The sequence below is a fragment of the Cotesia glomerata genome, linkage group LG5 (genome assembly GCF_020080835.1).
Source record: "Cotesia glomerata isolate CgM1 linkage group LG5, MPM_Cglom_v2.3, whole genome shotgun sequence".
NCBI classification, from domain to species: domain Eukaryota; kingdom Metazoa; phylum Arthropoda; class Insecta; order Hymenoptera; family Braconidae; genus Cotesia; species Cotesia glomerata.
Genome location: NC_058162.1, coordinates 20,746,156 through 20,774,072, shown reverse-complemented (window position 1 = coordinate 20,774,072; position 27,917 = coordinate 20,746,156). Strand labels below are relative to the sequence as shown.

General features: G+C 27.0%; 8 protein-coding genes across 11 annotated transcripts; all 8 read right to left on the bottom strand.

Moving 5' to 3' along the window:
• Positions 1-634: 634 nt before the first annotated feature.
• On the bottom strand, positions 635-3,639 carry LOC123265039 (zinc finger protein 883-like). Its single transcript, XM_044728619.1, has 3 exons — positions 3,185-3,639; positions 2,279-2,984; positions 635-2,192 (listed from the first exon to the last, which is right to left on the bottom strand). The coding sequence occupies exons 2-3, from the start codon at positions 2,975-2,977 to the stop codon at positions 756-758; spliced, it is 2,136 nt and encodes a 711-aa protein (XP_044584554.1). The 5' UTR covers positions 2,978-2,984; positions 3,185-3,639; the 3' UTR covers positions 635-755.
• Positions 3,640-3,868: 229 nt separating this feature from the next.
• Positions 3,869-6,026, bottom strand: LOC123265041 (zinc finger protein 761-like). The gene is made up of 4 exons (XM_044728621.1): positions 5,986-6,026; positions 5,772-5,896; positions 5,030-5,704; positions 3,869-4,685 (listed from the first exon to the last, which is right to left on the bottom strand). Exons 2-4 carry the CDS (start codon positions 5,842-5,844, stop codon positions 3,928-3,930), a joined length of 1,506 nt encoding a protein of 501 aa, XP_044584556.1. The 5' UTR covers positions 5,845-5,896; positions 5,986-6,026; the 3' UTR covers positions 3,869-3,927.
• Positions 6,027-9,048: 3,022 nt separating this feature from the next.
• Positions 9,049-11,564, bottom strand: LOC123265040 (zinc finger protein 665-like). Its single transcript, XM_044728620.1, has 4 exons — positions 11,377-11,564; positions 11,148-11,288; positions 10,301-11,089; positions 9,049-9,967 (listed from the first exon to the last, which is right to left on the bottom strand). Exons 2-4 carry the CDS (start codon positions 11,221-11,223, stop codon positions 9,090-9,092), a joined length of 1,743 nt encoding a protein of 580 aa, XP_044584555.1. The 5' UTR covers positions 11,224-11,288; positions 11,377-11,564; the 3' UTR covers positions 9,049-9,089.
• A 398-nt stretch (positions 11,565-11,962) lies between these two features.
• On the bottom strand, positions 11,963-14,433 carry LOC123264745 (uncharacterized protein MAL13P1.304-like). Of its 2 annotated transcripts, XM_044728187.1 has the most exons (5): positions 14,414-14,433; positions 14,147-14,298; positions 12,724-13,277; positions 12,470-12,659; positions 11,963-12,386 (listed from the first exon to the last, which is right to left on the bottom strand). In XM_044728187.1, the coding sequence occupies exons 2-5, from the start codon at positions 14,205-14,207 to the stop codon at positions 12,094-12,096; spliced, it is 1,098 nt and encodes a 365-aa protein (XP_044584122.1). In that variant the 5' UTR covers positions 14,208-14,298; positions 14,414-14,433; the 3' UTR covers positions 11,963-12,093. The 2 variants fall into 2 exon arrangements, with proteins under 2 accessions (XP_044584122.1, XP_044584123.1); XM_044728188.1 differs by lacking the exons at positions 14,147-14,298; positions 14,414-14,433 and adding an exon at positions 14,032-14,119.
• Positions 14,434-14,759: 326 nt separating this feature from the next.
• On the bottom strand, positions 14,760-17,290 carry LOC123265512 (zinc finger protein 624-like). Of its 2 annotated transcripts, none has more exons than XM_044729309.1 (5): positions 17,104-17,290; positions 16,906-17,034; positions 16,183-16,653; positions 15,889-16,107; positions 14,760-15,810 (listed from the first exon to the last, which is right to left on the bottom strand). In XM_044729309.1, exons 2-5 carry the CDS (start codon positions 16,979-16,981, stop codon positions 15,155-15,157), a joined length of 1,422 nt encoding a protein of 473 aa, XP_044585244.1. In that variant the 5' UTR covers positions 16,982-17,034; positions 17,104-17,290; the 3' UTR covers positions 14,760-15,154. The 2 variants fall into 2 exon arrangements, with proteins under 2 accessions (XP_044585244.1, XP_044585243.1); XM_044729308.1 differs by having other exon boundaries at positions 14,760-15,813; positions 17,104-17,289.
• A 2,466-nt stretch (positions 17,291-19,756) lies between these two features.
• LOC123265510 (zinc finger protein 267-like) lies at positions 19,757-22,385 on the bottom strand. 2 transcript variants are annotated; one of them, XM_044729307.1, is made up of 4 exons: positions 21,986-22,385; positions 21,529-21,916; positions 20,793-20,903; positions 19,757-20,762 (listed from the first exon to the last, which is right to left on the bottom strand). In XM_044729307.1, the coding sequence occupies exons 1-4, from the start codon at positions 22,283-22,285 to the stop codon at positions 19,906-19,908; spliced, it is 1,656 nt and encodes a 551-aa protein (XP_044585242.1). In that variant the 5' UTR covers positions 22,286-22,385; the 3' UTR covers positions 19,757-19,905. The 2 variants fall into 2 exon arrangements, with proteins under 2 accessions (XP_044585242.1, XP_044585241.1); XM_044729306.1 differs by having other exon boundaries at positions 19,758-20,903.
• Positions 22,386-24,011: 1,626 nt separating this feature from the next.
• On the bottom strand, positions 24,012-25,687 carry LOC123265539 (zinc finger protein 714-like). Its single transcript, XM_044729339.1, has 3 exons — positions 25,220-25,687; positions 25,021-25,123; positions 24,012-24,952 (listed from the first exon to the last, which is right to left on the bottom strand). Exons 1-3 carry the CDS (start codon positions 25,358-25,360, stop codon positions 24,204-24,206), a joined length of 993 nt encoding a protein of 330 aa, XP_044585274.1. The 5' UTR covers positions 25,361-25,687; the 3' UTR covers positions 24,012-24,203.
• Positions 25,688-26,156: 469 nt separating this feature from the next.
• LOC123265538 (PR domain zinc finger protein 5-like) lies at positions 26,157-27,520 on the bottom strand. Its single transcript, XM_044729338.1, has 2 exons — positions 27,169-27,520; positions 26,157-27,103 (listed from the first exon to the last, which is right to left on the bottom strand). The coding sequence occupies exons 1-2, from the start codon at positions 27,413-27,415 to the stop codon at positions 26,172-26,174; spliced, it is 1,179 nt and encodes a 392-aa protein (XP_044585273.1). The 5' UTR covers positions 27,416-27,520; the 3' UTR covers positions 26,157-26,171.
• Between the last annotated feature and the right edge of the window lie 397 nt (positions 27,521-27,917).

The window sequence follows — 27,917 nt, the reverse complement described above, 5'->3', positions numbered from 1 at the left end:
TTACTTGCGGAATCAAATGATTGACTACGAATTTCGCGTACTTTTTTTATGATTTTTATGCTTTAGTGTCAGATAGAATCTAAACTAGACCTTTTTCTTCTAGAAGATAATCCGTCACAATAAATAACTGAGGAGGTTCAATATTATTTGAATTAATAGTTGCGTTATTTTCAGTTGTACTTTAATTAAAGATAAAAACAGGTTCAAATAAAATTTTATTAACATGAAATAAATGAAATTGCGTGTGTGATTTCATCAATAATAAATTTTGTGATTCACAAAAAATATTGAACTGTAAAAACTTGTAACAATTTGGACGATAAAATATTCTGTTTGATCCAGCTCAGAGACTTTTTTTATTATTTATTACACAAATTATTTCACACAATAATGTACACATAAATTTCACATTTTTTACATTAATAAATACTATAAAATATATTTTAGTAAATTTACATCACGTTAAAACAATAATTCAGTAAAACAAATGTATATTATGAATTAAATTAATTTTTCATTTTTTGTATAAAAATGATTTAAAATAAAATCTAGTAATTTTTTAATTTTAACATAATTTTTATAAAAGTACTTTCTTTATATATTAAAAAAATTAAGTATTAAAAAATAATTTTCTATCAATTGAAACAATTAGTCCACAATTATTTTGAATTCAACTTTCGATTTATATTCAGACTATAGTTTAATTTTTAAATTTTGATTAACTTTAAAAGCACGGATATGTTTTATATTTTAAATTAAGAACTATGAAATTTCTTCCTATGCTGTAGTAACAAAATTTTTCTTTTCGATGATCTTCCACAGTCGTAACAAATATACAACCCTGGTTTTGAGTGATTTTGAATATGAACTTTAATTGAAATAGGCCATCTTGTCTTATATAAGCAAATGTTACAGTAAAAATATTTTTCATTCTTATGATTCTTAAGGTGAAGCTTCAAGAAATAACTACTCTTGAAAGATTCATCACAAAATTTACATTTAAAATCTTGAGACGGTTGGGATTCATGATGCCTTATTTTGTGGACCGCAACATGACCGACTTGGTTAAATCCGGCGTTACAAATATCACAGTGGTACATTTTCTTCGTTTTATGAATATTTTCATGTTTGAGCAAGTGCTTTAACTTCAAAAACTTTTTCTTACAAACATCACATTCAAATGGGACTTCTCCGGTATGGACGCACTTGTGATGACTCAAGCCTCGTATGGAATGGAATTTTTTGTGGCATTCATCGCATTTGTACGCGCTACTGCCGGCGTGAATCTTCATGTGGCGAATCAAGCAATATTTTTGAGACAATTTCATCTTACAATAATCACACTCGTAAGATTTTTTGTTGTAGTGAAGACGGATGTGTTTTGACAAGTAGAATTTTTGAGAGAATGTCGATTGGCATTCGTCGCACTTGAAAGGTTTTTCGTCAGTATGGATCCGCATGTGTCGCTTTAGATTCCAGGGTCCCCTGAATTTCGACTTACAAATCTCACACTCTTCAGTTCTGCTGGTATGGGTTGCTTTATGCTGAGTGAGACTAATTGATCGAGTAAATTTTGCCTGACAAATGTCACACTGAAAGGGTTTCTCGCCTGTATGCGTGAGCTTGTGCTTCTTCATATTACAAGCCGCAGTAAATTTCACATGGCAAATATCGCACTCATATCTTTTATCACCGGTGTGGATGCGCATATGAACGTTTAACAGTGACGGCCAGATGAATTTCTTCTTACAAACGCTGCATTCATATGTCTGCTTCTCCTTATGAGTACGCAGGTGCTGTTTTAGTTTCAAAAGACTGCTGAGTTTCATTTGGCAAACATTGCACACATGATACGGCTTTTTAGCATCGTTACAACGCTTTTTGTGCTGTTCCAAAAACTCAGCCCACTCAAACTTTGTTGAACAAATTTCACATGTAAATGTTTCGGTGCTTTTATGAATCCGCATGTGCCGTTTTAGAAGATGAAACTGATGGAAATTGACATGGCATACAGAGCAATTAAATAATTTATCTCCAACGTCGTGAATTCCCATGTGAATTTCTAATTGATTTAAACTGTTGAATTTTCTTTTACAAATTTTACATGGATGGGATTTTTCTGTTGCCTGGGATTTAGTTCCAGATTCAGGATGAGAAGAAATAGAAGCATCGGGTGTCTCCTGGTCTTCTATCTGTAAAAAGAGAAGTATTAATAAAATATAAATATTATATTAACTGTCTTAAATTATTAATAAAAATATTTCATTCATCTAGTTACGTTTAATGAAGATTCTAAAGATACTGATTTGTCTACTGAGTCTGTTGGCAATTCACAACTTGGAAAATCAGCGACAGAAGTCTGGCAAGTATCAATTACTTCATTTTCTTGACTTAACAAATCCTGAGTATTTGGAGCGACTACATTATTAAGATAAATAAAATTACCATTGGTTTTTTCCAACTCATTGTCTACGTTTACCATCACAAAGTTACTGCGGTCTTCAAATCTCACTGGAACTTGTTCTGAAATAGTGTTCACTGGGATAATGGGTGGCGCAACAAGACCATCTTCAGGTACCACCAAATAATAACAAGGAACCAGTGCATAATCGTTGATCGGAATAGTCGGCATAAGATTTACATTTGGATAAGAAAACTCAGGAACAATAGGTATGATATTTTGTTCATTTTGATCTATGGATATTAAATTTTGAACCGGTTGATTTTGATATGAGTTGAGATAAGCGTCATTCTGTGAACCCAAAAGTTCATATGATGTTGAGATATAATTAATATTTTCTGTTAATGTCGGTTCGGTATTTGGTGGTGGTTGGAATTGAGTATCTGTTGCACTGTTTATATGCTCCGTGTAATCGTAGTTCATATTGATTCCATTATTATTGAAATTGGATATTTTAATAACGTTATCTATTCCATCACAAGGATATTTTATCATATCATCAACTAATGTGAACATTTTGATTCTGAAAAGAAATATATAATTTTGTAGTAAAACATATTCAACAATTAAAAATAATTTTTTTTTTTTTTTTTTTTTCAATCAAATAAATACAAATATTATCAATAAATTATTTTTATGCATGCACACTTTTATTCTTAAAAAATACACATTAAATTATTCCTAAAATTGAATTGATAATATTTTACACAATTAAATACTCACCTTGTAATCTTTTCTATTTATCGATAGAATCCTGTTGAATTTTTGTATCTTTAGGAGAACTTGTTGCCAAATTAAATCCCAATCTCAGATTTTATTGATTTTCTCATGATTTCCATCTGTGTTTGAACTGAAGTGAGTACACAATACAGGAATATGTTTTATAGACACTGCAAACCATGGATACTGAGTACTGAAAGACTGGACCAGCAGTCAGCTGCCTAGTTTTTTACATGGGGTGCGCAGACATGCAATCAAAGACATCCCCTTCTCGCCGTCCCCAACTACTCAATAATGTGCGTATGTATATGTATAAACTCGTGCATGAAATGAATAAAAACCAGTAAGTTTCAATTGGAGTACATCAATATCAATCGTATCATCAAAAGGAAAAAATTATGACATTTATGTATGATTGTATTCGTACAAAAAATATTTTTATTGAAGTATTGTCAAAAGGATTCTCATAATAATGAATAAATTTATTATTCATTTATTTGTTTATTAACTTAAACTAATTAAAAAGTAAATACAAAATTATTAATCAAATAAAAAAAAGAAACAAAGGGTATTTTAAAGTCAATTACTATAAACGTTACGATAAATAATATTTTTATCGTGCAAAAATATAATCGACTTGTAATATTTAATTCAATAGTCAAAATGAAATTCCTAAGTATAGATTATATTTAAAAAAACAAAAAACAAAAACTATTTACGTTAATATAAATTACATAACGTAAATTTTAATTATCAATCTCGTAATGAAAATTCGACCTATGTTGTACCAGCAACTTCTTAAGTGGAAAAGACTTGCTACAATCATTACAAATAAATAATCTATTAAATTTATGCTTATCCATATGTTTTTGAAATTGTTTTACAGACTGTGTCATGTAAATACATCGATTGCATTTACGAAATTTTTTATTCTTATGAATCATCAGATGCAACCTTTTATTATATTTATTTGTAAATTGATCTTCGCAAAATTCACACTTAGCTGTTTGATTGAACGGAAATACTGTATGATTGTCAAGTTTATGCTTACTAAAACTTTCTTTTTTTGAAAATACCGATCTACAAAGATTACATCTATATTCTTTACTTTTGTGAATTTCAATGTGAGATAGAAGTTCACTACTACATGCAGTCGAGTACGTACATTGAGAGCAACGATTAGTTTCTTTGGCAAAGTGATGATTTATATGAACATTCAACGCTCTTAAATTAGTACTACTGTAATTACATTCCGTACAGGTGTATGGTGCTTTATCATTATGAAAGCGACGTAAATGATTATTAAAACAACGTAAAGTAACAGTCTTAAAATTACAAAAAGAGCATTTATAGTACTTATTTTTGATACGTTCCTTTTTAGAGAGTCTTTTTAGATCTCGAGAAGTTGCTCCAGCGAAAGTATACGGAGGATGTGAGAACACAAAGGGCATCTTCTTTGTATGAATTCTCTTTATATGGTATTTAATATGTTTACTGAGTAAATCTAAAAAAAAAAAAATTTTTTTAATTAAATACAAAATATTATTACCAGGCATTTAATAATTATAAAATTATTCATTAGTAGTTCTCATTGTAAAATTATTTGATGAAAATTAATTTATCAGATATGTGAAAATTTTTCAAGAATTTTTGTAACAAATAAATTATGTCAAAAACATGAGAAAAAAAAATTGGCATGTAGAAATTTAAAAAAACTAAAAATGCAATTTTTTTAAAAATAATTTTTCGGAACAAATTTGTTTTTTAAATAAAATTAAAGAGTGATCGTGACTGCTAACTTTAATTTCATAATTATTTGATGTCATGTGATAAAAATTTAAAAGTTACCGTTCGAATGGAATGTTTTATGACAAGTTTTGCATTCAAATTCAAAAACTTTTTGATCATCATTATTAGCGTGGGACATTTCTACAGCAACTTTTGCATTCTTTACGTTATTTGCATTAGTATTGTCAACTTGTAAGTGCTTTTTATTAAAATTTTCTGAATGAATATTGTTATCAGGCAGCAAAACTTTTGTAAGCTGAACAACAGGAAGATATTTATTTAAAATATCCAGTTCATGCCTAGTTGTTTGACTTTTTTCTTCCAATTTTTTTCCACTACTTTCATCATCAACCGGTAGAAAGTAATGTTCTGATTGATTGTCTGTATATTGTCCTTCCCATACGCTTAATGATTCCACTTTCAATATCTGTATACGATTCCCATCCTTTAAATCATTACTCTGATTATCCTCAGAGACAAAAATGTTTTTATAACTCGGTTCAGGGACATCAGTGTCCGGAGTGATGGGACAAAAATTTTGATGGTCAAAATTGAAATTACTCACAGCCAAAACATTTGATAATTCTTGCATCAAACGATTATGATAATCATCATCACTCACGAACTCATCATCATCATTAGTCTTAAGTTTATATAATTCTTTGTTGATGCTTTTAGAGCTATTAAAAATAATCTGCGATCTTGTAGTTATATTGACGTTTAAATTTTTATCAGCTATTGAAATTAATAATGGCGATTAAAAATTTGTTAAATTTTTTAAAACAAACAATAAAATTTTTACCTGACGATGTGTTGTTTAAAACTTCTACCTCGGAATCCTCATCACTAACAAGAATGACTTCCCCGGAATACATTTTCTCTGGATAAAAAATCTTGACTATTAGATTAAGAATTTGATTTCTAGTCCTGTTTAAAAAAAGAAAATTATCACTAAAATAAATTTATTCATTAATAAATATAAAGGCACGTTTTTCACAAAACTATAGCCTAGTTACCATAGAAATATTTTATATTATCTGTTCAACAGATGATATATTTTCATTTGCCGTTAATCATTTTTTATTCAATTAGATTCATTCATTTTTATACAACTATCATTAATATAGTATTAAACATTTCAAATTAAGATTAATCTTATTAATTATTATTTAATATTGCTCTGGGCTATTAAGTATCTTTAACAAGTTAAATAAAACAATGAAGCAAGATGTCTGCTTACTTTGTACCGGAAACGTTCTCGGTATTTTTTAGAGCGCGATTTTTTAAATTTGCACTTAGATCTCAAGCGGCACAAAATTTTTTTTGGTAACATTTTGTTGAATTTAAGTTGACAATTATTAATTTTTGACTTCTTACCCAAGCGTTACATAAAAAACTGTCGACTTTTTGATAAATTTTATTTAACAAGAAATCAAAAATTAATAATTGTCAACTTAAATTCAACAAAATATTACCAAAAAAATTTTTGTGTCACTTGGGTAAATAAAATTTACCAAAAAGTAAACAGTTTTTTAGGTGACGCTTGGGATAAGGTAAAGTACGCAGTACTTGAACACATAAAAATGGGCCAGTACTTAAACATACTTTTCAAATTGTTGTAATAAAAAATCCGTATATTTATTATGAGTAATATGCGCATGTTATAATTATTCAATAATACAGTTATTGATTTCTGTAAGTTTTTTCAATTATAAATTAAAACAATTACATTTTTATTAACTTAAAATTTTACATATCGAGAATATCCTATAGATGCTATTTTTTTCATAAAAAAGGTACTTACTAAACCGTAAACCGAACAATAAGTAAAAAAAACGGTATATCATCATTTTAAGTAAAAAAAATTGTATCACCCAATGAAATAGCCTTATCTAAATAATAAATATTTTTTGCAAAGACAAACTATAATTTTTATATTAAATTTTAGCGCTTAACTATACCTTCAAATCTTCAAAGCGGTACCCTGAACTTGAACAAGCTGGGGCCGTATAATTTAAAACGTACTCTAATCTCTAATAGATTTATAGTCTAGAGATCAGCATTGTGATTTGTATTAATTACTGCAAATTAAATAAGTTTTATAGCTAAAAATTAATGTAGTTAAGAATTATTGAATGTTGTGAATTGAGTTTTTTCATTTATAATTGAAAATTTACTTTGTCATTCATAAAAAATTAAATACAAATATTTTTCATTTTTAAATGAACATATTAAATATTTATAGTATTATTTTTAATATTAATCAAGAATATGTTATAATTCTTTTGATGTTTTAATAAAACTTTGAAAATTTTTGCTACGCCTATTACCATATATTTTATTAGTTCAACTACTGCGGCTTGTCAGAATTGATTGTTCAACTACTACTCCTTTTATAGTCTATCTTAAGAACGTTGTCAAAATATAAATATTAAATTATCTTTGTTATTTTGCGCTTCAATCAATTCAAAACTGTCTATATTTTCATGAAAATCACTAATTTGATCTAATAATTACTTCTTCACATATTAAAAGTAGGGTCAAATACGTTTTACTTTGAAATCTGTTTAACTGCTGGGTACTTTACCTTAACAAATAACTCAATATTAATAAAAATGTAACTACCAGAATCTACCTTTTATAAGATTATTAAATTCAAAGATTCAATAAAGTCTCAGTGCTCTGAGGGACACGGAAATATTAAGAGGAGCCGGCTTTCTGAGTTTCCTCACGTTGAAAAATGCCTGCTGGAATGGATTAAACAAACCCTCGATAAGAACATTCCCATAGATGGACCGCTGTTAAAACAAAAATCACAATACTTTGCAACGAAATTAGGAGTCGAAAAATTTTCAGCCAGTAATGGCTGGTTAGGTTCCAAAAAACGTATTACGTTTCAAAAAACGCAAATTTTGGATGAAGAAGCCGAAAAAATTCCAAAAAAGCAAGATGCTTTAAAGGCTTTGGAGACGCTCCACAAATTTTTTGAATATTCAGCAGTTGTTGATAGGACTATATTTGATAAAATTTATGATTTGGAAAAGTGCACACAAAATATAAAATCAGAAACACGAAAAAAATTAACAGATTTCTTTAAATAAAATTCTAGATTATTTGATTTCATTGTACTTGGACTTATCACTCTAATAAATTATACTTATCTTGTTTATAACTGAATATTTTGCATATTATTAAATAACCTCTGTAAGAGAGACATACTTCTCCTATACCTTTATAAGCTAGAAACTCGGATTAGTGAGAAACCTCTTGAAGAGAAAAAAAAATCACGGTCCCTTGAACTCTCTCTTAACCAGGTTTCACTGTACTTGTCAAGTTAAGAATAAAATTATAAAAAATTTAATTGTTATAAATAATATATCTATTTTCTATGATTAGTCTATTAAAATAAATATGTGATTGAAGAATTTTTTGTAGATTTTTTTAATACATTTATTAGTTTCACAATTAACGATTAATTTATTATAAAAATTATAATCTAAGTAGAAAAATAACATAAAAGTTATTTTTTTAATATAGCACACACGAATGTTTACAAGCAAGCATCAATAAAGGAATAATTTTTTAATAATAAAGCTCGTATAAATATTCATACAACATTGTTGACAAAAGTTTTTTAAAATGTCATTGCAAATCAATAAATTCCATAAAATGTATGAAGAAATTATTTTTGAATCTCGTTATACATTTTTAAACATCATTGACGATCATCTAACATTTAAATATTAGTCAACTAACATGACTATGTCAAAAAATTTTTTTGTCTTAGAAGACATACAGTAATGGCTTATTATTTATACATTTCTAATCATCTTATTAATCAAATAAAATTATACATATATCAAATTGAATAACCAAAACTAAACATAGTTACAGCTTTACCCAAAAAACTAACAAATTTCAATTTTTTTAAATATTAAATAGATATTTGATGCTTATACTTGAATCTAACAATCCAATAAAAATTTTATTTCATAACACTTCATTAATACTTTGTTAAATAAAATAATTTTTTTCTGAAAGTACGTAATGAAGAAAGAAAATTGTAATTAAGAGCAGCTTAGCACTACAATTTTTTGAAGATAATTAAAGATCTTGGGTCTTAAAAATTATTAATTAAGTAATGAAAATTTATTCGATGTTCGCTACATAAGTTCTTGCTCCGAAATGATTTATTGCAATCATTACAAGTAAATAATTTATTTTTTCTATGATCACTCATGTGTATTCGAAACTTTTTTTTACTAGAAGTAATGTAAAGACATATGCCACATTTTTTTAAGTCTTTATTAACATGAGTTTTAAGATGCACCTTCATGTTATAGTTATTAGTAAAAGTTTCCTTACAAAATGAACATTTTACTTCTTTATTTGAAGAAAATAATGTGTGATAATTTCGAATGTGCTGATCCTTATTAATGAATCTTTTACCACAAGCATCACACTTAAAACTTTCTGAACTTTCAGTTTCGTGTTTACTTAAATGAACTTTCAATTCATTTGTACACGGTGTTGAAAATGTGCAATACGTACACGGGTACATTTTTTCAGTAGGATTAATAGAATTAATTTCAGTTTTTATTTCTTTCAAATTAACACTCGAGGAATCGCTTTCTAAGTGTCTATGGGAGCGAGATCGGTTATTACTGAGATGATCTAGCGAGACAGTTTTATCATTCTTGGAATGTCTATTTTTTATATGGTTTTTTAAATCTTGAGAATATGCTCCCGCAAACGTACATGGTAAGTGTGGACACACGAAAGGCCGCTCATTTGTATGAATTCTCCGGATATGCATTTTAAGATTTTGTTGTATCTTAGATCCATAATTACAAAGACGACATCGAAACGGACGTTCCTTGATATGTGTCCATCGATGAGTTTGCATTGACATATGTATGTCAGTGGCATAATGACAATCATCACACTTGTAAACTTTATTGCCAGGGTGATAACATTTAATATGTTTTTCGAATGCATCTGAAACGTGAATTAATAGTTTGAGTACGAGATGCTACACTGATAAAAAAATTAACTTGACTCAAGAGCCAAAATCTTGAACCAAGAATACCATTTTGAAGAAAATGATTTTATTAAGTCAAGATAATAAATTCTTGAGTCAAGAAATTAATTATTCTTGAGTAAATTTTTTTTGTCTCAAGAATTTATTCTCTTGACTCAAGAAAATTATTTTCTTCAAAATGGTATTCTTGGTTCAAGATTTTGGCTCTTGAGTCAAGTTAATTTTTTCATCAGTATACTAAATAATATAACCGACTATTTTGAAGTTTGTAATTAAAAATTTAAACTCACCTCTTGAATTGAATGTTTTAATACAAGTCTTGCAGATAAATAATCCTTGATTAACATCATTTACTGAATTTAATTCTGAGCCAACTTCCTGTTTTACATTCACCAAATTTTGATGAATTAATGGTTTTAAATCAGGGACATTAACATTAGCATCAATTTGCAACTGTTCTTTGATAAAATTCTTTAAATTAATACTATTTTTCGATAAAGAAATCTTAGTTAACTGGACCATAGGAAGATATTTGTTTAAAACTTTAAGTTCTAGCTTGTTCATCGGAGTTTTCATCCACGGATCATTTGGACTTTGTAATAAACTTTCTGAATTATCATAATTCAATTTTAACAATTCATGTTGATGATTGTTAGCCACAACATTATTAAAATTTCCCTCAAATACTTTTTGATCTTGATAATCAACGGGGGGAACAAATTCTTCTTCCATACTGGTATCCATCCATTGGTTTATTCGATGGTTTAATGACTCTACGCTCACTATCTGTATATGCTTTCCTTCACCCATATTATTATTCTGAGTACTCTCGTCAACATTTTCTTCAGCTATCTCAGGGACTATCAAAGAATCTTGATTAACTGAATTAGATTTATATGAATTTATAAGATCTGACAACTCTTGCATCAAAAAATTATAATTCTCATCATCGTTATTACCAAACCCATCATCATCCACAAGCTCATTTAATTCATTCTTGACATTCTTAAAGCCATTAGTAATTACTGGGGTTACAATGTTTGTGTTTGTTTTACTAGTGCTGCATTTTGAATCAGATGCTGAAAATAAAAAAGACTTTAAAAAATTTGTCCGGAGTTGCAAATAAATAATTTGTACCTGATGTGTTTTGAATCATTTCTACCACAGACTCATCGTCATCATCACTAATCACGATGATTTCGCTAGGATACATTTTTAAAAATTTTTAATAATTTTTACCGGAAAATTATTTAAAAAAAATTCTTGAGACCATGAATGCTATAAAAAATGAATTAACCAATCAGATTTCTTATTTAAAAATATGTAAATAAATAAATACTTTTTTCTTATAACATAACCTATTTACCTGAAATGTATTTTATCTATTTCAAAAGACTCATCCGTTTATTTAATTACCATAAATAATTTATAATTTAATAAAATTAAATCCTTATCGTGTGGAATATTCCACAGTAATATAAATCTGTAACATCGGTCATTTGATACTTTAATCGGTTAATCTTGTGAATACTTACTGAACGAAGCAAAACAAGCTTTAGTTTTTTGTCGGGCATTGCATAGGTCTGACATCTTTAATAGCGCGAATTTTGAATTATAAATGCATAACAATAAAGACAAGTTATTATTTAAAAAATAAAAAAATAAATAATGAAATAGTACAGAAGAGTTTTATTATTTCAACAATTGTTATTTATAATCAATATAATCATCAAATATGATTTTTTTTCAATAATTATTTAAAAAATAATGAAATAGTACAGAAGAGTTTTATTATTTCAACAATTGTTATTTATAATCATCAAATATGATTCTTTTTCAATAATTATTTAAAAAATAAAAAATAATAAAAAAATAGTACAGAAGAATATCATTGTTTCAACAATTGTTATTTATAATCATCAAATATGATGTTTTTTTAAATAAAAAGCACATGAAATAATTAGTTTAATAAATCTAAATAAACAGAGTTATAATTAAACAATTATTTATGAAACCAATGAATATCAGTTAGTAGTGATTATGAAACTAGTTTCAACAATAATCATTCAATTTGATGTAATATTTAATTTAATCGCATTGGTTTGTTAACATATAGAGTATTAACATAGCCCAGTACATTAGGGTGTTTATTTTTTCTCACGAGTAAATTTTCATGAGTTACGTCTCGAGTAAGGAAGCGAATATTTTTATTGATAGAAGAATTCAATAAATTTAGACCTTCTGTCGACTCTGTTGATTTTTTCATATTTTGAGTTATTTTTCTTTTTAGCAATAGAGCTTTATTTGCTATTTGCCGTTGTTTGTCATTATTTACACACGAAATTCGAGACAAAGTCACACTGCATTTTTTATCAACTAAAACAATAAAAATCAATCAATAAATTTTCAAGTTGATAAATATTTTTAGCTCAATAATTAATGAATCAAATATTATATACCATTTTTTTTATATTGATTTGGTGGAATCACGTCATCCTTTTTATGTTCAGCATTAATGACACAAATATCATCATCATCATCGTCATTATTATTATTATTATTATTATTATTATTATTATTTTTTTTTTTGTTCTTATTGTTAGCTTCATTTTTATCATTACGAACTGCAGGAAAATTAAATTCAGGCTCCTGTAAAAAAATTATGTTGTCAAAATTATAGCATGACTGATTTATTTTTATTTATTTTTATTACTTTTATGACAGGGCTGTCATTTATTTCTTCGGACCCATGAAATGATTTCATATGACGAATCAACATAAAATTCAGTTTGAATTTCAATGGACAGTGGCTACACTGAAATTCCTTTTCGGATCTCCGATCTGTTTTTGCTTGTAACTGAAAATTTTTAGGTAGCCTTTTTACTATACACGGTAATTTTTTACCAATCAATCGTTTATTATCTTTAATCAAGAATTTGATTCCGGTTTTTGATGATGATGAATTTGGTATTTCATCTTCAATTACTGACTCGTTTTTGGAAGTACTCACTTCAGACTTTGCTCTATCTTTCAAATTAATTGAGTTAAAATTTATTTGTTTCAAAATAGACTCGGTCAAGTCTTGTAAATTCTTCATCGCTAAATGACTATTCTGCATAGCAATGAGATTACCTTGCATTGCTAAACGATTGACTTTTAAAGTTTCATGGCTTATATTAATATACTTATTGAATAAAGCCGTATTCGAATTTTCTAAATTAAATTTAGAACAAGAACTCAAACCTTTTGAGAGGTTTTGATTGATATCTGTAAAAAAAAGATCACAAAAAACTTATGTCCATTGTTTTTGTAAGTAATTAACTGTAGGAATTTCTTTCAATTTTAATGTAAATCAGGTGTGAAAATTTAATGTGATATTATTACAGGAACGTTCAAAGTAGATGGAGATCTACACGGAAAAACAAGTGTGTAAAATTTACAAAAAAATCATATAATTAAAAAAAAAGAGATTATATAAAATTTACCAACCAATTTTGTAAAATTTACAAGAATATTCTGTTATTGTTGCTGGATAACTCCTTGAATTAAAATTAAATTTAATTATCAATAAAAAAATGTAAATAATGATCCGTTAATAGTAAATTTCAAATTTTTTATTATAAGTGAATGAATAATTTTTTTATTTTTTTTATTGATTATAAAAAAATAATTTGTCTAGAAGTACACTGTAAAAAATCAGAAAAATTAAAATTTAGTGAAAAATTCAAAAAGTTTATAAATTAATTTGTAATGATGCTGACCCGAGTAACATTTTTTAATTTAATTAATTACGATAAATTTTCAGTAATAATTATAAAAACGTTCTACCAGCATTACTTATAGAAAAAATTCTCAAAAATTACGGACTTAATATATAGAATTTACAGATTTAGAACCACAAAATTTGTCTTGTAAAAATAGCATATTGAGTTTTGCAAATTTTACATGTCAATTTTAAAGAGTAGTTTTTTCTGTGTAGGAACTGGAAATTATGGATTACATTTACTGGACGTCGACTCACATATAGGTATTCGATGGTGAGTCTGGAGATTGGGATGTCTACAGTCGTTAGAATCACAGAGCCAAAGGTTTCATTCGAAACAAGTTATTATTAAATAATGAAGGATGAAAATTACCTTCAACACCCTCAATACCAGCATCGTCGTCACTAATTATAATTTCTTCATGAGAACTCATTTTGTAAATTTTTTTTAATTATTGCAAGTGATTTGAATCAAAACATTTTATGTTGTAAAAAAATATATTTAAAATTGACCTGCTCCTTTTCCTATTTAATATAAGTAATAATTAGTTATTAATTAATAGATGGATAGTTAAATAACTTTTACTTAATTTTTATAAATTATTGTCCTAAACTGCTATTATTTAATAATAATACTTACAAGGTAATACATACAAGGTACTGTTTACATTTACATTTCTAGAGCTTCTTTCTAAGCCGAACAAAGTTTTAAACATGGCTGACTCCTTGTAGTCTGGCGCCAAAATTCAAACAAATAAAGAACTACGTAAAATAGTTTTAATTATTTATTATTTATTAATACAAAAATACAAGAAAACGCTGATACAAAAATTTGAATACGATAATATTGAAGCCGATAATTAAACAATAACTTTTACAAACAAAATTTTTTTTGTGAATATGATAGAAAAAATACAATAAAGAGGGTTAATTTTTAATGTTCTTTTAAACAATTAAAAAAAAAATAATAATCTTTCATATATTCTTGGTAATTTTTTTTCCTCAGCACGGAAATCAATATTTATACTTTAAATTAGTAAACTATTCTAATGATAAAAACACGCAAATCGTAAATTAAAAAAAATTTAGATAGAAATGTAAATAAATATTACAAATGTTTAAGCATTTTGATGAAAAGAAAAGGCTAAAGATAATTGTAAATTTTTTGGTGGATATATTCTTTTAATCAATTTGTTTTTTTATGTCCCTCAATTTTTCTAACGCGGATAACTATTAATAAGCACGATATTTCGTAAAAAAGCATACAAAGTAGTACAGTAATAAAGTAAGTATTTATATAATTAAAAAAAAAAAAAAAAGATCTAAAGAAAACACTAATCTCAACATGAAAACTTAGTTATAAATTAAACTCTGCTTTTTTTTATTTTCGCTTTGGAGTAGTTTTACAATGAACCAATTTAGTATGACGGCAAAGACATTCAAAGTGTACGAAATTGTACGAACACATGGTACATTTGTATGTTTTTTTTCGTAATAATGAAATATGATAAAAACCCCAATGCTCTTTCAGCAGCCCCTTTTGTTCAAATGATTTTCCGCATTCGTTGCAAATAAACAATTCTTTGTTGGCATGTTTATTCATGTGGCTTTCCAGCGAGCTAGAATTTTTCTTTTGATAATTGCAAATACTGCATGCGTAAAAATCTCCAACTTTATGGCTATCGACATGTTTTTTCCACTTAGCTTTATCTTCAAATGTTTCTTTGCAGAATCTGCATCTCAGATTATCAGTTTTTGGTGATAATAAATGACAGTTATACTTGTGTTTCAAAAGAGCTTGAGAAGTAGGGAATTTCGCTCGGCAAGTATAACATTTAAATGGCTTAGCTCCAGTATGCGAACGTATATGATTTTTAATACTTGCCAAATAAAAACTCGCAAAATCGCATCTAGGACACTTGTAAAAACGCTCACCAGTATTTTTTCGGATGTGCAAATTTACTGCCGAGGAATAATCGAATTCACGATCACATTCTTTGCAATTACAACTATTCTTAGAAGAATAATTTTTTTGTTCTTCTGTGAAAAATTTCAAAATTATTTCATTGAAAAATTATTTAATTTTAAACATTGAAAAATAAAAAAAAAACTTACGAAATGATTTTGACTCCTTACTTTCTTTAAAACTTTTTTCAGCTTTGATAATCCGAGCTGGCGGTTTCCATAATTCATCTTTAGGTTTTTTTGTTATGAAACGACTTTTTCTTAATTCTTTCAAGTCACAGACATTTTTAACGTTATCTAGCTCAAACAAATTTTCAAAATCATTATCTTCATGTAAAGAATTTTCACAATTAGTTTGATGTTTTTTAGCTATAAAAAGAAGTTACCAAATTAATACAGCAAGTTAAATAATTTATAACGATCGTCAACAAAATTTATACATACCATCTTCATCACTAACTTGCACAACTGCCGTTCCGGTACCATCATTTAAAACTACAACAAACAGCTTTTTGCCAGAATGGGGATCAGGATTTAAATTATTATCATTAATATCCTCTCTGTCTTCTTTCTTAAAAAATTTTTTTTCAGTTTTAATACTCAGGTTTTCTTGCATTTTTATTTCATCTTTACTTTCTTCTGGCAATAAAGTTTCATCACTAGAAGTAGTAAGAGTACTATTCGTACTAGCACTAGTAGATGAAACGAGGCTTTGAAAACTTCGATGACCTAAATTAAAATCCCCAGCATTTAATGTCTGGATGCTTCTTATTGTGATGCGATTTAAAGCCATGCAATCCTTCAACATGTCCATTTTCTGGGTTGCAATTTCTGAACGACAATCAATCTCCTCCTTCATTTCACTTATTGAAACTTTTTGTTCAATAATTGAATTGTCATCCGGCTTTTGCGAAACTAAAATAAAATGATATAAAACGTTAACTAAGTAGAAATAAGTAACTGAAGTAATAGATACCAGAAATAATTTTCTTATTTGCAAAAATGAATCTACATAAATTTTTTGTTAATATTACATCAGCTTCAAATAAAAATGTCGAGTATCTACTACTGTGTTTAAAAAAAATATACAAATAAAAATTTTTTCATTTATAAATATTAAGAATAAGCGATGTGATTTATGATGTGTACAATTAATGTTATCTTTACCAAAATCAGATACTTGACCCTCTTGAGTTAAGTCACCAGTTATAAAATTTTCCATCTCCACTTGATGCGTCGTCATTTTTTTAGCCAACGATTTCCGCTGTTGTCAGTAAATAAAATTTTCTTAATATCCTGTAATTATTACTTTTATTTAAACATTTGTTAACAATGCTTATTAAATAACATAACCTTGTTACTTACGTATTTATTTTTGCGTCATAACGGGTTAAGTATATTAATTGTGGCGTTTAATGACAATCTTATACCGGCATTTATTTTTCTTCGTATAGTTACATGTATAAATTTCTTTGGGTGTTTCTTCCGCGAAAAAATCTAGGGGAACAATGGCGACCTCCGCGCGCCAATTTTTAATTGGGTTAGTAAAAAAAAAATTACTATATTATGTAACTACGTCAAATATAAAAATTTTGTTAATATCTAATAAATTAATAATAATTATTGAGATTATAAATATAATTTTATTTTACTTTTGTTAACATAATTCTTTATGTTTTATTTTTTTTTATTTTAATAAGAGTTACTGTGAGTAATATATATATATATGTGCTCGGTTGCAAAATATTTTACTTTTAATGAAATTCGTAAAATCTATTTACTAGGACTTTAAAAAAATTGAAATACACAATGACGCACACCAAGTACGTTCCAAAATTTTTTTCTTAATTTTTAAATTTATAACAAAATTTTTTTTAACTTCCGAAAATCATAAACAATCATATCGGTTACTTGGATTTTTTTATTTTACATATTTTTGTAAAGAAAAAAACAAATTTTTTTTTTCTTAATAGTCTTATGAACGTGGACTTGGCGCGATTTTTTTACAGTGAAACTGTTTTTGTTCGGATTTTAGTATTTTTTGTAATTATAATAAAAATTTACAAATGGTACCAACTTAAATCTGGCGTTGGTTGCATTTTTTATCTAATGAAGGATTACTATGCATTCTCGAATTATTTAGTCTGTGGCAGATCACTTTGCCCATCGAAAAAAAGTCAGGATCGAAATTTTTGCGTTGCTATAGTTTGTGCTGATTAAATTTAATAATTTCAAGTAGATTAATTGTTATAAGTAAATATAATTAATTAATAACAGTCAAATAAAGTATGAATTACTGTTATAATATACAATTTAGGAAAAAAAAGTACCGTAGAATTAAATAAAATTTTGCAACCTCAAAATAACCGTTCTGCTTACAGTAAACACAGTCGGTAGTCTGGCGCTCCGTTTACAGCAGATTTGAACGGAACTTGGCGCCAGATTCTACCGAATCTGTGGAAATGACATTAAAGTTAGCAACCACTTAACCATTTTTTAATTTTTTTTAACAAATAGATTTTTTCCGAAAAATTATTTTTAAAAAATTGCATTTTTGATTTTTTTAAATTTCTACATGTCAATTTTTTTTCTACTTTTTTTTTGCTGTAGTTTTTATTTGTTAAAAAAATTTTTAAAATTATCACATATCTGCTAAATTAATTTTCATATAAAAAAAAATAAAAAAATGTCCACTAAAAAACTTTAGGGCTCGTTTTTTAATTCAAGATTCAATTATGACTATCAATATATCTAGATTTATAAATATTAAACTTATATTTTGCCATTGGACAAAATTATATCTCGAATTAAAAAACTAGCTCTTATTGACAGATTTCTCGAGAGCAACAAGGTATGAATGAATGAATGGTTTTTATTTGGATCATGTCAGTGTTTTCCGAAATAATATGAGATCAACAAGGTACTTTGTTACGTAACAAATTTGTTTACTCCAATTAATTCTTTCAGTCTCGTTGTGAATTTTTTGAGAGGTATCGACTGCGTACTTGAAATTAATCTATACAATTTAAAAAATAACTGAAAGTAAAAATAGTAAGTGAAACAATTTGCACTATCATTTTTTTCAAACACTGAAATGAGTAAACACTTGACTATTTTTGAAATTTTTATGACAAATCAATAATGATAAAAAAAATTTTTTTATAATTTTTTCAATTTCTACAATTCGAATTTTTTTAAATCTTATAAAATTTATAATTTATTCATTCATATAGACAATTCACATTTATGTATACAAATAGTAAATCACTTTTTAAACTGTCTGATACTACATTTTACAATTGATTTTCCAAATATTTGTCAAATAAATCTTCTTCGTAGAAATTCGTATGTTCTTTTCTCAAAGTTAATAAAAAGTGAAAATAATTTTAAGGTATGTGATCGAAATTTCACCTAAAAATTTTAATTTAGTTTTAAAAAAGATAATAATGTTAAAAAAATGATAATTCATTGAAAATTCTATTTTTTTAAGGTATTTATTGATTTAAAGTGATATACAAAGTATGAAATTAGCCTACAGAAATATTATAAGTAAAACAAATTAATTATAAAACAAAATCAATTGAAATAGATAGTTATTATTAGTTACTTCAATTATATCTAAAATTATAATTATTGTGATGCAAGTGATGCAATTAGAAAATAGAATATTAGAATAATATTAATAGAAAATAGAATAATTAGAAAAAAGAATGTAAACACTCGATTTTCATGATTTATCGATTAAAATATTATGGCGATTAGTATTTATTATTTATAAGAGGATATTGCAAGAATTAGACAGTAACGTTACTGACACTAGTTAACAATTTAGCGAAATCCCATTCATTTCATTTGAACTTTATCAAGTATATAACAAAACGCGTACTTGAACGATAACGAAATTCCGGGCCCTAATGATCAATATCTTTAAAATATTGTTTATTTTTTAATAAATTATTTTTTATAAATGAACATCAAGTTAAACTTGATTCAAAAATTATATTAATCTTAATAATTTTCTTATTGATAAATCAATTATGTAGAATAATTCTACTATCCAATTTCTTATTTTATGGTAATAACTTATGTTTTGTTATTTGAAGAATTCATTTCATGAGCCAACTGAAGATGTTGAATAAAAGAACCATTACTCGTCGACATTTCTTGTCACAGTGAGCAATGATAATTATTATCTTTTTGAATTTGGGAGTAATGATGCAACTTCCAGTGTTTTTCCAATGATGTTTTTCTTTTAAATGACATTTTACAATCGTAACAAGAATAACATTGTTTTGTTGTATTATTTAAACTCTTTAATTGTATTTCTGATTTGTTTGTATTCGTATCAGTTGAATCTTTTTCTTCATGTGTACGCAAATGTTGCTTGAAAATTCTCAAAGTTTTGGTTGCAAATAAGCAATGTGAACATTTGTAAGATTTTGTTCTTAAATGCCTACGAGAATGCCGCATCAAATTGTCTTTCGTTGTAGTGGCATACAAGCATTGAGTACATTTGAATGATTTTACAGTATTATGAGTTTTTGAATGAACCCGAAGACCGTGATAAGTTATACTGCCGAAGGAACATACTGAACATTTAAAGGGGCGAATACCAGTATGAGTAAAGCTATGACGCTTTAAATTCTCTAAATAGGCACTTGCGAAGAAACATTGACTGCATTTATAGGGACGAAATCCAGTGTGAATACGAATGTGCCGCTGCAAATTAGGTAGGAATTGGCTGCGATATGGACATACTGAGCATTTAAAATTTTTCTCATCTGAATGGGAGCGAATGTGAATTTTCAATGTACATTTAGTTTTACTAGAATAGTTGCAATCAGAACATTTATAAGGTCGATCAGAGCTATGTCGGACCATATGACGGCGTAAATTCCACATAGTCACAAAATCGCACTCGGGGCATTTCTTGAGCTGTTTCTTTCTTTTATATTTACTAATAACCTGGTTTTTGACTTGATTGTGATCCTTAAGAAACTTGGATATATAATCACGATCATTATGTTCATTAATCGTGTTAACACGATCATTATGTTCATCAATCGTGTTACCACGATCATTATCTTCATCAATCGTGTTACCATGATCATTATGTTCATTAATCGTGTTAGCAATCTCAGGCGGCTGATATTTCGCTGATGATTCTGTAAAATAAATGAATAATGAGGTTACACATAGCTTGACTAATTTTTTTGATGAGTTTACTGATTTAATGAATTAATTAAATCTCAGTTGATTGGAATAACTTGGCAAAACTTTTAAAATTTACATATAACTAATTTTAAGAATCATCTTATAAAATTCTTCTAATTGTATACGGATAAAAAAGTAAACTTGATTCAAGAGAAGAAATTTTTAACTAAGAAAATAAGTTAGTAGAATGCCTTTGTTTTAAACCAATAAATTAAAATGATTTTCTTGATTCAAGGTTTTTTCTCTTTAATCAAGTAAATTTTTTGTCAGTGTATGAGAAGCATTGATTTTAAACAAGATTTCTATTATTATTTTGACATTAAACACAATACTAATATACTTCAGGTCTCAAGTTGGATAGCTTAAAAAACTTAAATTAAAATGAAATTTTGTAAAATAATCAAAATTAATGTACAATAAAATTTCTCTTGTTTTCAACGAAACTCCCTGACTACTAAGTGAATCTATAATTTTACTTTTTTAATTTTCAGGTTTTTTAATAAATACAGCCATGTTAAATTTTACATTTTTGATATTTGTTTACATAATAAAAAATAAAAATCATTTGATACCTACCATCATTAGACATTGATGAATCACTTGTTAGGTCAAGTACTTTTAATTCATTTTCGTATAAGCTTTTATTAAAATTTTCAGTTCGAATACTGCTGCTACTTTCTTCGTCAGACTCACTCAAGCCTTCAACGTCAACCTCCGATTCCTCTGTCTGTAGTTCGTCATTCTCTACGTTAGAAAAAGAAGTTATCTGAGGAACCTTCTCAAAAATCTGTTCATCAGAAAATAATTCTTGTTTTTCTGAAGAAAATCCCGGTGAATAAACTTCGACTTCAACTTGTCTTGTCTTGGCGGGACAATAATGGTCGCTCTCTAAAACTTGCCCACTGAAATTTTCACAATTGTCATTCTCTTGACAATTTTCGGATATAATTTTTAAATCATGATCCTGGAATTATATAGTAAAATTAATTTCAATATTAAACTAAAATAAAATTAATGAAAATGAAATTCTTACATGTGTTGATAAAACTTCTATATCATGTCTTCGGAATTCAGTTTCTGAATTGAAACAAGTTGGAATAATATCTTCTTTATCCAAATTATATTCATCCAATTGACCTTGGTTATTATTTTGATCTTTAATTTCAACCCGGTAAACGTTTTTCGCTAAACTTTTTTGTAACTTTGATTTTGTGACAGGTGAACACAAAAAAGTAGGGTTATTTATTGTAGAGATTTGAAGTTTCTTTAGTAAAACAATAGGCAGATATCTTTTCGGGATATTTGATAAAATATTTGCTTTAAAATTCACCATTTTTAACAATTTGATGAAAAACGTGATTTAAAAACTTTAAAATCAAAAATTTCTCAATCCATGCCTCATCGACTGGGAGCGCGCATATATACCGGAATAAAATGTAAGTGTGTGTCAGTGTTCCCAGAAACTTTTGCTTATCTGATCGACACAGTGCCGTCAAATTATCGGATCTTCTGAAAAATTATTAATTCATGTTAATTTATTAAACATAAGCATAACAAAATAAACTGTGTAGGGCGATAGGGCACCCGCGGGGTGCTGCATACTTCGAGCGGATAATAAATGAAAGTTAACCCGCACGGATAAGAATGAAAATCAAACATATCGAAAATTATCGTACAATAACCGTATATACAAGACTCATTTTATCGTAACTTTTCGTCACATAATCAAAGTCGGATGTACGATCGTACAATGCTTCAAATTATGTGACGTTTACGATAATTATGTGACGGATGGGAACACTGGAGTGTGTGTGTTATGGATATTTTATCAAAGTTCTGAGCATGTCTTTATTGTGATTGTATTCAAGACTCGACCGTGAAAATTGAATATCAATATATACTTTTTCATTTTTTAAAAATGATTTAATTGATAATTAATAACTGAAAAATTATTTAAAAAAAATTTTTTAATAAAATTGTTTTTTCATTGTTATCTTGAAAAAATATAATATTGAAGTTATCCGTCAACTGTCAATTCTCACACTCAAATTTTAAAAATTTTTTCAATAAATCAATTACAATAAAAAAATGCTTCTAAAAATTTTTACTTGTAATTTTTATTAATTTTCACATGTGGAACTTTTTAATTAAATTTTTTTTATAATAATTTAACTGATATAAAATTCTAAAAAAATTTTTAATGTCTGTCAACTTCAGTGTCATAAAAAAATGTGATGAAAATTAAATTAGACGACATCTGAAAATTTTAATAATTATTTTTATTGAAAAAATGTTACAATAAAATTCAAAGAAAAAATTTCACATGAAGAAAATTTGAAAAATTATAAACGTAATTTTTTTTAAAGTATTTTTTTACTTGCAATTTAATTGTTGAAAAAAATAGAAAAATCTTTGAACGTTGGCTAACTTTATTATCATAAAAATGTGATTACGAGTAGAACATAAATCTAACTAATATTTAAATTTCTATAATAATTAACTTATAATGAAAAAAATTTAGCAAAAAAATTCCACATGTATAAAAATTTCAAAAATTTAGATGCAAGTGCGAATTTTAAAAAATATATTTCTAATAATCATTAATTGGGCGACAACGGCTGGCTAGGAAATCTCACAGTCCTAACAATATTAATAATAATAATAATTAATTGGTTATAAAAATTCCACCAATTGTCACATATCTCCTAATTTCAGATCATAAAAAACTTATGGCTAGTAAATTTAAAAATTTATTTTTTATTTTGCGTAAATATCACAAATTTCATCTAATAAAAGAATATTTATTCAACAAAAATAACAAAACTTACAATTTACTTAAAATCAAGTGCATATATGTTATTACTAAATATATATGTAGAAACTTCAGTACATTAACAATCAATAAAATATAATATTTATAATTAGGAATTAATTTTTAGATAAAAAATGACTTTTTAAAATTAATGCAAATGTTTAGTAATGCCATACTGTAACGTTTAAAAAAATATGAGAGACAGCTGTAAAATCAATTATTGCCTATCATCAGCTCGTGTATTTTAAATTCTAATGCAAAGTAGTAAAAAGCGATTAGTATTTTTAAAAAACGCGTATTAATAATTACACTTAATAATTCTAATGAATTTTTGTGAATCATCAATATTCTGATGTTGATCTCGTCGGTGTTTTTTCAGATTCCTTCGACTGGAAAAATCTTTCCATCAAATTTCCCAGTGAAACTTTGTATATAACAATTACTCTATTGAATGCTGTTCACGCTTGTGTATCAACACATTACGACTAGAATCAAATTCAGCTTGACAAATGTTGCACTTAAATTTTTCATTAGTTAAATAATCTGAATGGTACATGTTTTTATGCCTCGTTAAATCACCCTTGCGTATATAATTTTTTGAACAAAGCTCACAGGTAAACTCTTCTGTATTTTCAGCTTTAATTGACTCTTTACCATGTTTGTCATACTTATGCTGTGTCAAATGACGTTTATGCTTATACTGACATGAACAAAGGTCACATTTAAATTTATTTTTTTTCTGAGTGTTACAATCTGTTTTTGTCTTCAAAATTTGATTCATTGTTTGCTTTTGCTCCGTCGAACTGGGTAGGTTCAATTGGTGGTTCTCCAATGACATTCGTGAATACTTTCTACAAACATGTTTGACAATATACTCACGATCAAAAGATTTCGCATCACAAATTCGACAAGCGTAATAACCTTCTTCTTTAGTATACATCAGGTTGTTAGATTTGGGTGAATTTCCATGTTTTGTACTTCTAGTAACTCTTGATCTATTTCCAGAAAGACGCAACAAACTTTTATCATCTTCACGCGCAGGTGTAACTTTTGAGCTATGGACCTCAGTAGGAATTCGAGCACTCACACGATTCATATTTTTAAAAAATTCTTCGAGATTTTTTGCTCCAATAGACTTATGAGGACCTACGTGAACATGAAACTCCTGAGTATGGGCCGCATGTAGTTCTGTTAAGTATAATAATTAGTTATCATTTTTTAAATATATTTATTACTATATAAACAAATGCACTTACTGGCCGAGCAAAATGATTTGTTGCAATCTTGGCAAATATATTCAACACTTTTGAGTGTATATAAAAATTCTTCTTCCGAATCCATTTTAATGTTACCAATAATCTATAAGTAAAAAAAAAGTAGTTAATATCTGCACATTTATCATCTTGAAACATTACATAAATATTTTCTACTCTTAATTTCAGGTCAATAAATTACCTCTGGATTTGTTATCACTAGTTTCTCCAAAGGAGCATCTTCGACGGAGCATGTGACAGGACTTTCTTTAGGAATTTCAAGAGTTTTCACTGCGTTTGATAAAAATGTAAAAAGGCTCGACAGTTCATTATTGTTTGACATTGCTTCATATAAATATGTAGCTTTATATTTAAAAAATAAAATGATGGATAATTAATTAAATATTGAAAAAAAAAAAAAAAAACTAGATCTTATTTGACGTGCATTCCACTTTTTTTAGATCCGAAGTTGAATAAATACGTGTACTTTACTAGGTTAGATTTGTTTGTAAACAAGTTTGGAATTTTTTTTCTATATGTATATATGTATAAATCTTGAGTCGTTTTATATTTGAATTATGGTAATGCTGATTGATTTACTATATAGCTTCAATTCAATAAAATTAAATTTTTCATAACTGATAATAATAAATAGAGGATAATTTTTTTCTTTGATGATAGAATAAGAGTGCTAGAAAGGGTAACTTTAGAATAAATATTTCAAAAAATTATTGAGAAAATTTTTTTATTATAGAGCAGTGATTTTTTTTTAATACGAAATATCTTATACACAATATAGCTAATTAAACAACAAATTATTCAAGTAATGATCATTTTAGTCCGAAAATATCAGTTGTGAGAGTACAACTCATCATTACACAAGGACTTTTTGCAACATTTAATGTTGAAATTATAACAATTAAAACTATCTTGTAATAATTTTTTTTTTAACAAATGAAATAACGTAATTATTGAAAATATATACGTTATTATTAGTATTATGGTAACTGATGATCTTTTAAACAATCAATATTCAAAATACAATGTGCTCTAATCACTTTTTTACTAATAAATCAAACTTTATAAATTTTTTCAAAAATTTAATACATAGTTATAACGCCAATCATAGAAATAATTTCAAAGTGGATTAAAATTTATAAAATTTTATGTGTACCAGCAAAGCTTCTTTTTTCGGATTTTTTTTTTCCACACAAGTCTGAGTGTTTTTTTAACCATGTTTTCGATTGATAACGTTGACCGCATTGACGACAAGTAAAGAGATGAGGTTTCATGTGGTAAAGATTCAAGTGTTTTTCAAGAGAAATTTTGGACTTTAATGGTCGACCACAATGATCACAAACATAACATTCAGGTCTCATGTGCTGGATTTTATGATCTTTAACCTTAAGTAAGCTTATATCTTTATATTGGCATAAATCACAATGATAAAATTTTCCTCTTCGATGACATTTCAAGTGAAGTCGCAAATCATTTTCATCGACGAACTTTTGTTGACAAATATCACATTGAGACTCTAAATTGTGATAGAGTGTTAAGTGTTTTTCAAGAGACATTTTTAACTTGAACCATTTCCCACAATGATCACAAATAACTACTTTAGGTTTTAAATGAAATTTTTCGTGATTTCTAAGTCGAATTGGCACCGGCGTCTTATATTGGCAGAAGTAACAATAAAAAAATTCATTTTTATTGAAACTATTTACTTTAACTTTTAACTTGGTAGCTTTATTAATTTTCTGGTCCAATTTATTACTAAGAGTTAATTTGTTCTTGTGCTTGTGGAGGTGTTTGTTAAATTTCTCGAGAATGCTGGAGGTGTAATGACACATATCACATTGATATTGATCACCTTCTTTGTAAGATCCAACAGTATTTTCTTCTGAAAATTTGTAGCTGCCAAGTAAACACTTGGCTGTATTTTTCTCCATACGACTTTCCTTGGGAAGTAAATATGTACAATCAAGTTTCTCTTTGATTTCTAGATTGCGGTCGTCATATGTAACGTCGAATTCAGTCTTGACTTCAATGTTTAAGTGAGTAGACAATTCGTGCTGTCTATGTAGATCTAGAATGGTGAGTAATAATCAATAAATACGTTTGTAGAAACAATTTAAAAAAGTAAATAATTACCTGGAGAGCTAAAGGATTCACCACAATCTTGACAAATATATTCAACGCTGTGGATTTCATAATGATATTGATCCACTGTATCATTTCTAACAAAGAGTTCGGTGTTTTCCGGGGTGTCTGTCTTCGATGAACAATAATCAATAAATGAAGTAATAATAATACTTTTTTGAGGAACATCAATTTTTTTTAATTCTTCTAAGTGAATTCCTAAACACTCTGACAAAAAAACAAGATCTTCATTTTCCATTATTGAGATTTTATTGACAAACAAACCAAGTTATTATCTTGGAGTTGAAACAGAGGCACGAATGTCAGCCATTTTGCAATTTTAATACCCTAGCGCGGCCTGTGTAATATTTTTAACATTAATTTTTAGGCATGTGTAAGTACAAGTTTCATTTTGAATTTTAAATACTTAGTTGATTTTTTAAATTTTGAATCTTTAACTATAAATTTTTCGATCATTTTTTAAACTCTTCAAGAGGCAAAAAAAAAATGACGGTGTTTTATTAAATTTAAGTAAACAATTAGAAATTATTAAATAAAATTTATCAGGTAATTTAACAATTTATTGTGTTACTTATTAATTTTAAAATTCAAATTAAACAATCTATTTATCTGATTGAAAAAAATCAAAAGATGGATTAATCAAGAACCTCAAAAAATTATACCAAAAATTTTTATCATAAAGAAATAATTATTTTAACTTTTTTATATAGTAAGTATAAACTTAATTTTTTAATATGAAA

Bases quoted from the DNA above. Each gene is read 5' to 3' on its own strand.
- LOC123265039 (XM_044728619.1), bottom strand. From the start codon at position 2,977: ATGTTCACATTAGTTGATGATATGATAAAATATCCTTGTGATGGAATA. The intron at 2,193-2,278 runs GTAACTAGATGA...CTCTTTTTACAG, and splicing joins CTTTAGAATCTTCATTAAAC to ATAGAAGACCAGGAGACACC.
- LOC123265041 (XM_044728621.1), bottom strand. From the start codon at position 5,844: ATGTATTCCGGGGAAGTCATTCTTGTTAGTGATGAGGATTCCGAGGTA. The intron at 5,705-5,771 runs GTAAAAATTTTA...TAATTTCAATAG, and splicing joins TTTAAACAACACATCGTCAG to CTGATAAAAATTTAAACGTC. The intron at 4,686-5,029 runs GTAACTTTTAAA...TTTTTTTTTTAG, and splicing joins TAAAACATTCCATTCGAACG to ATTTACTCAGTAAACATATT.
- LOC123265040 (XM_044728620.1), bottom strand. From the start codon at position 11,223: ATGTATCCTAGCGAAATCATCGTGATTAGTGATGATGACGATGAGTCT. The intron at 11,090-11,147 runs GTACAAATTATT...TTTTATTTTCAG, and splicing joins AATGATTCAAAACACATCAG to CATCTGATTCAAAATGCAGC. The intron at 9,968-10,300 runs GTGAGTTTAAAT...TTCACGTTTCAG, and splicing joins TAAAACATTCAATTCAAGAG to ATGCATTCGAAAAACATATT.
- LOC123264745 (XM_044728187.1), bottom strand. From the start codon at position 14,207: ATGAGTTCTCATGAAGAAATTATAATTAGTGACGACGATGCTGGTATT. The intron at 13,278-14,146 runs GTAATTTTCATC...TTTTTTTTACAG, and splicing joins TGGTATTGAGGGTGTTGAAG to ATATCAATCAAAACCTCTCA. The intron at 12,387-12,469 runs GTATATAATATT...TTATTGTTTTAG, and splicing joins AAATCAATATAAAAAAAATG to TTGATAAAAAATGCAGTGTG.
- LOC123265512 (XM_044729308.1), bottom strand. From the start codon at position 16,981: ATGACGACGCATCAAGTGGAGATGGAAAATTTTATAACTGGTGACTTA. The intron at 16,108-16,182 runs GTATGTATAAAT...TTCTTTTTATAG, and splicing joins GCAAGTTAGTGATGAAGATG to CTAAAAAACATCAAACTAAT. The intron at 15,814-15,888 runs GTAAGTTTTTTT...AATTTTTCACAG, and splicing joins TAAGGAGTCAAAATCATTTC to AAGAACAAAAAAATTATTCT.
- LOC123265510 (XM_044729306.1), bottom strand. From the start codon at position 22,285: ATGGTGAATTTTAAAGCAAATATTTTATCAAATATCCCGAAAAGATAT. The intron at 21,917-21,985 runs GTAAGAATTTCA...ATATAATTCCAG, and splicing joins TAGAAGTTTTATCAACACAT to GATCATGATTTAAAAATTAT. The intron at 20,904-21,528 runs GTAGGTATCAAA...TTTATTTTACAG, and splicing joins TTCATCAATGTCTAATGATG to AATCATCAGCGAAATATCAG.
- LOC123265539 (XM_044729339.1), bottom strand. From the start codon at position 25,360: ATGTCAAACAATAATGAACTGTCGAGCCTTTTTACATTTTTATCAAAC. The intron at 25,124-25,219 runs GTAATTTATTGA...TTTTACTTATAG, and splicing joins TAGTGATAACAAATCCAGAG to ATTATTGGTAACATTAAAAT. The intron at 24,953-25,020 runs GTAAGTGCATTT...TATACTTAACAG, and splicing joins CAAATCATTTTGCTCGGCCA to AACTACATGCGGCCCATACT.
- LOC123265538 (XM_044729338.1), bottom strand. From the start codon at position 27,415: ATGGAAAATGAAGATCTTGTTTTTTTGTCAGAGTGTTTAGGAATTCAC. The intron at 27,104-27,168 runs GTAATTATTTAC...TCACCATTCTAG, and splicing joins TGAATCCTTTAGCTCTCCAG to ATCTACATAGACAGCACGAA.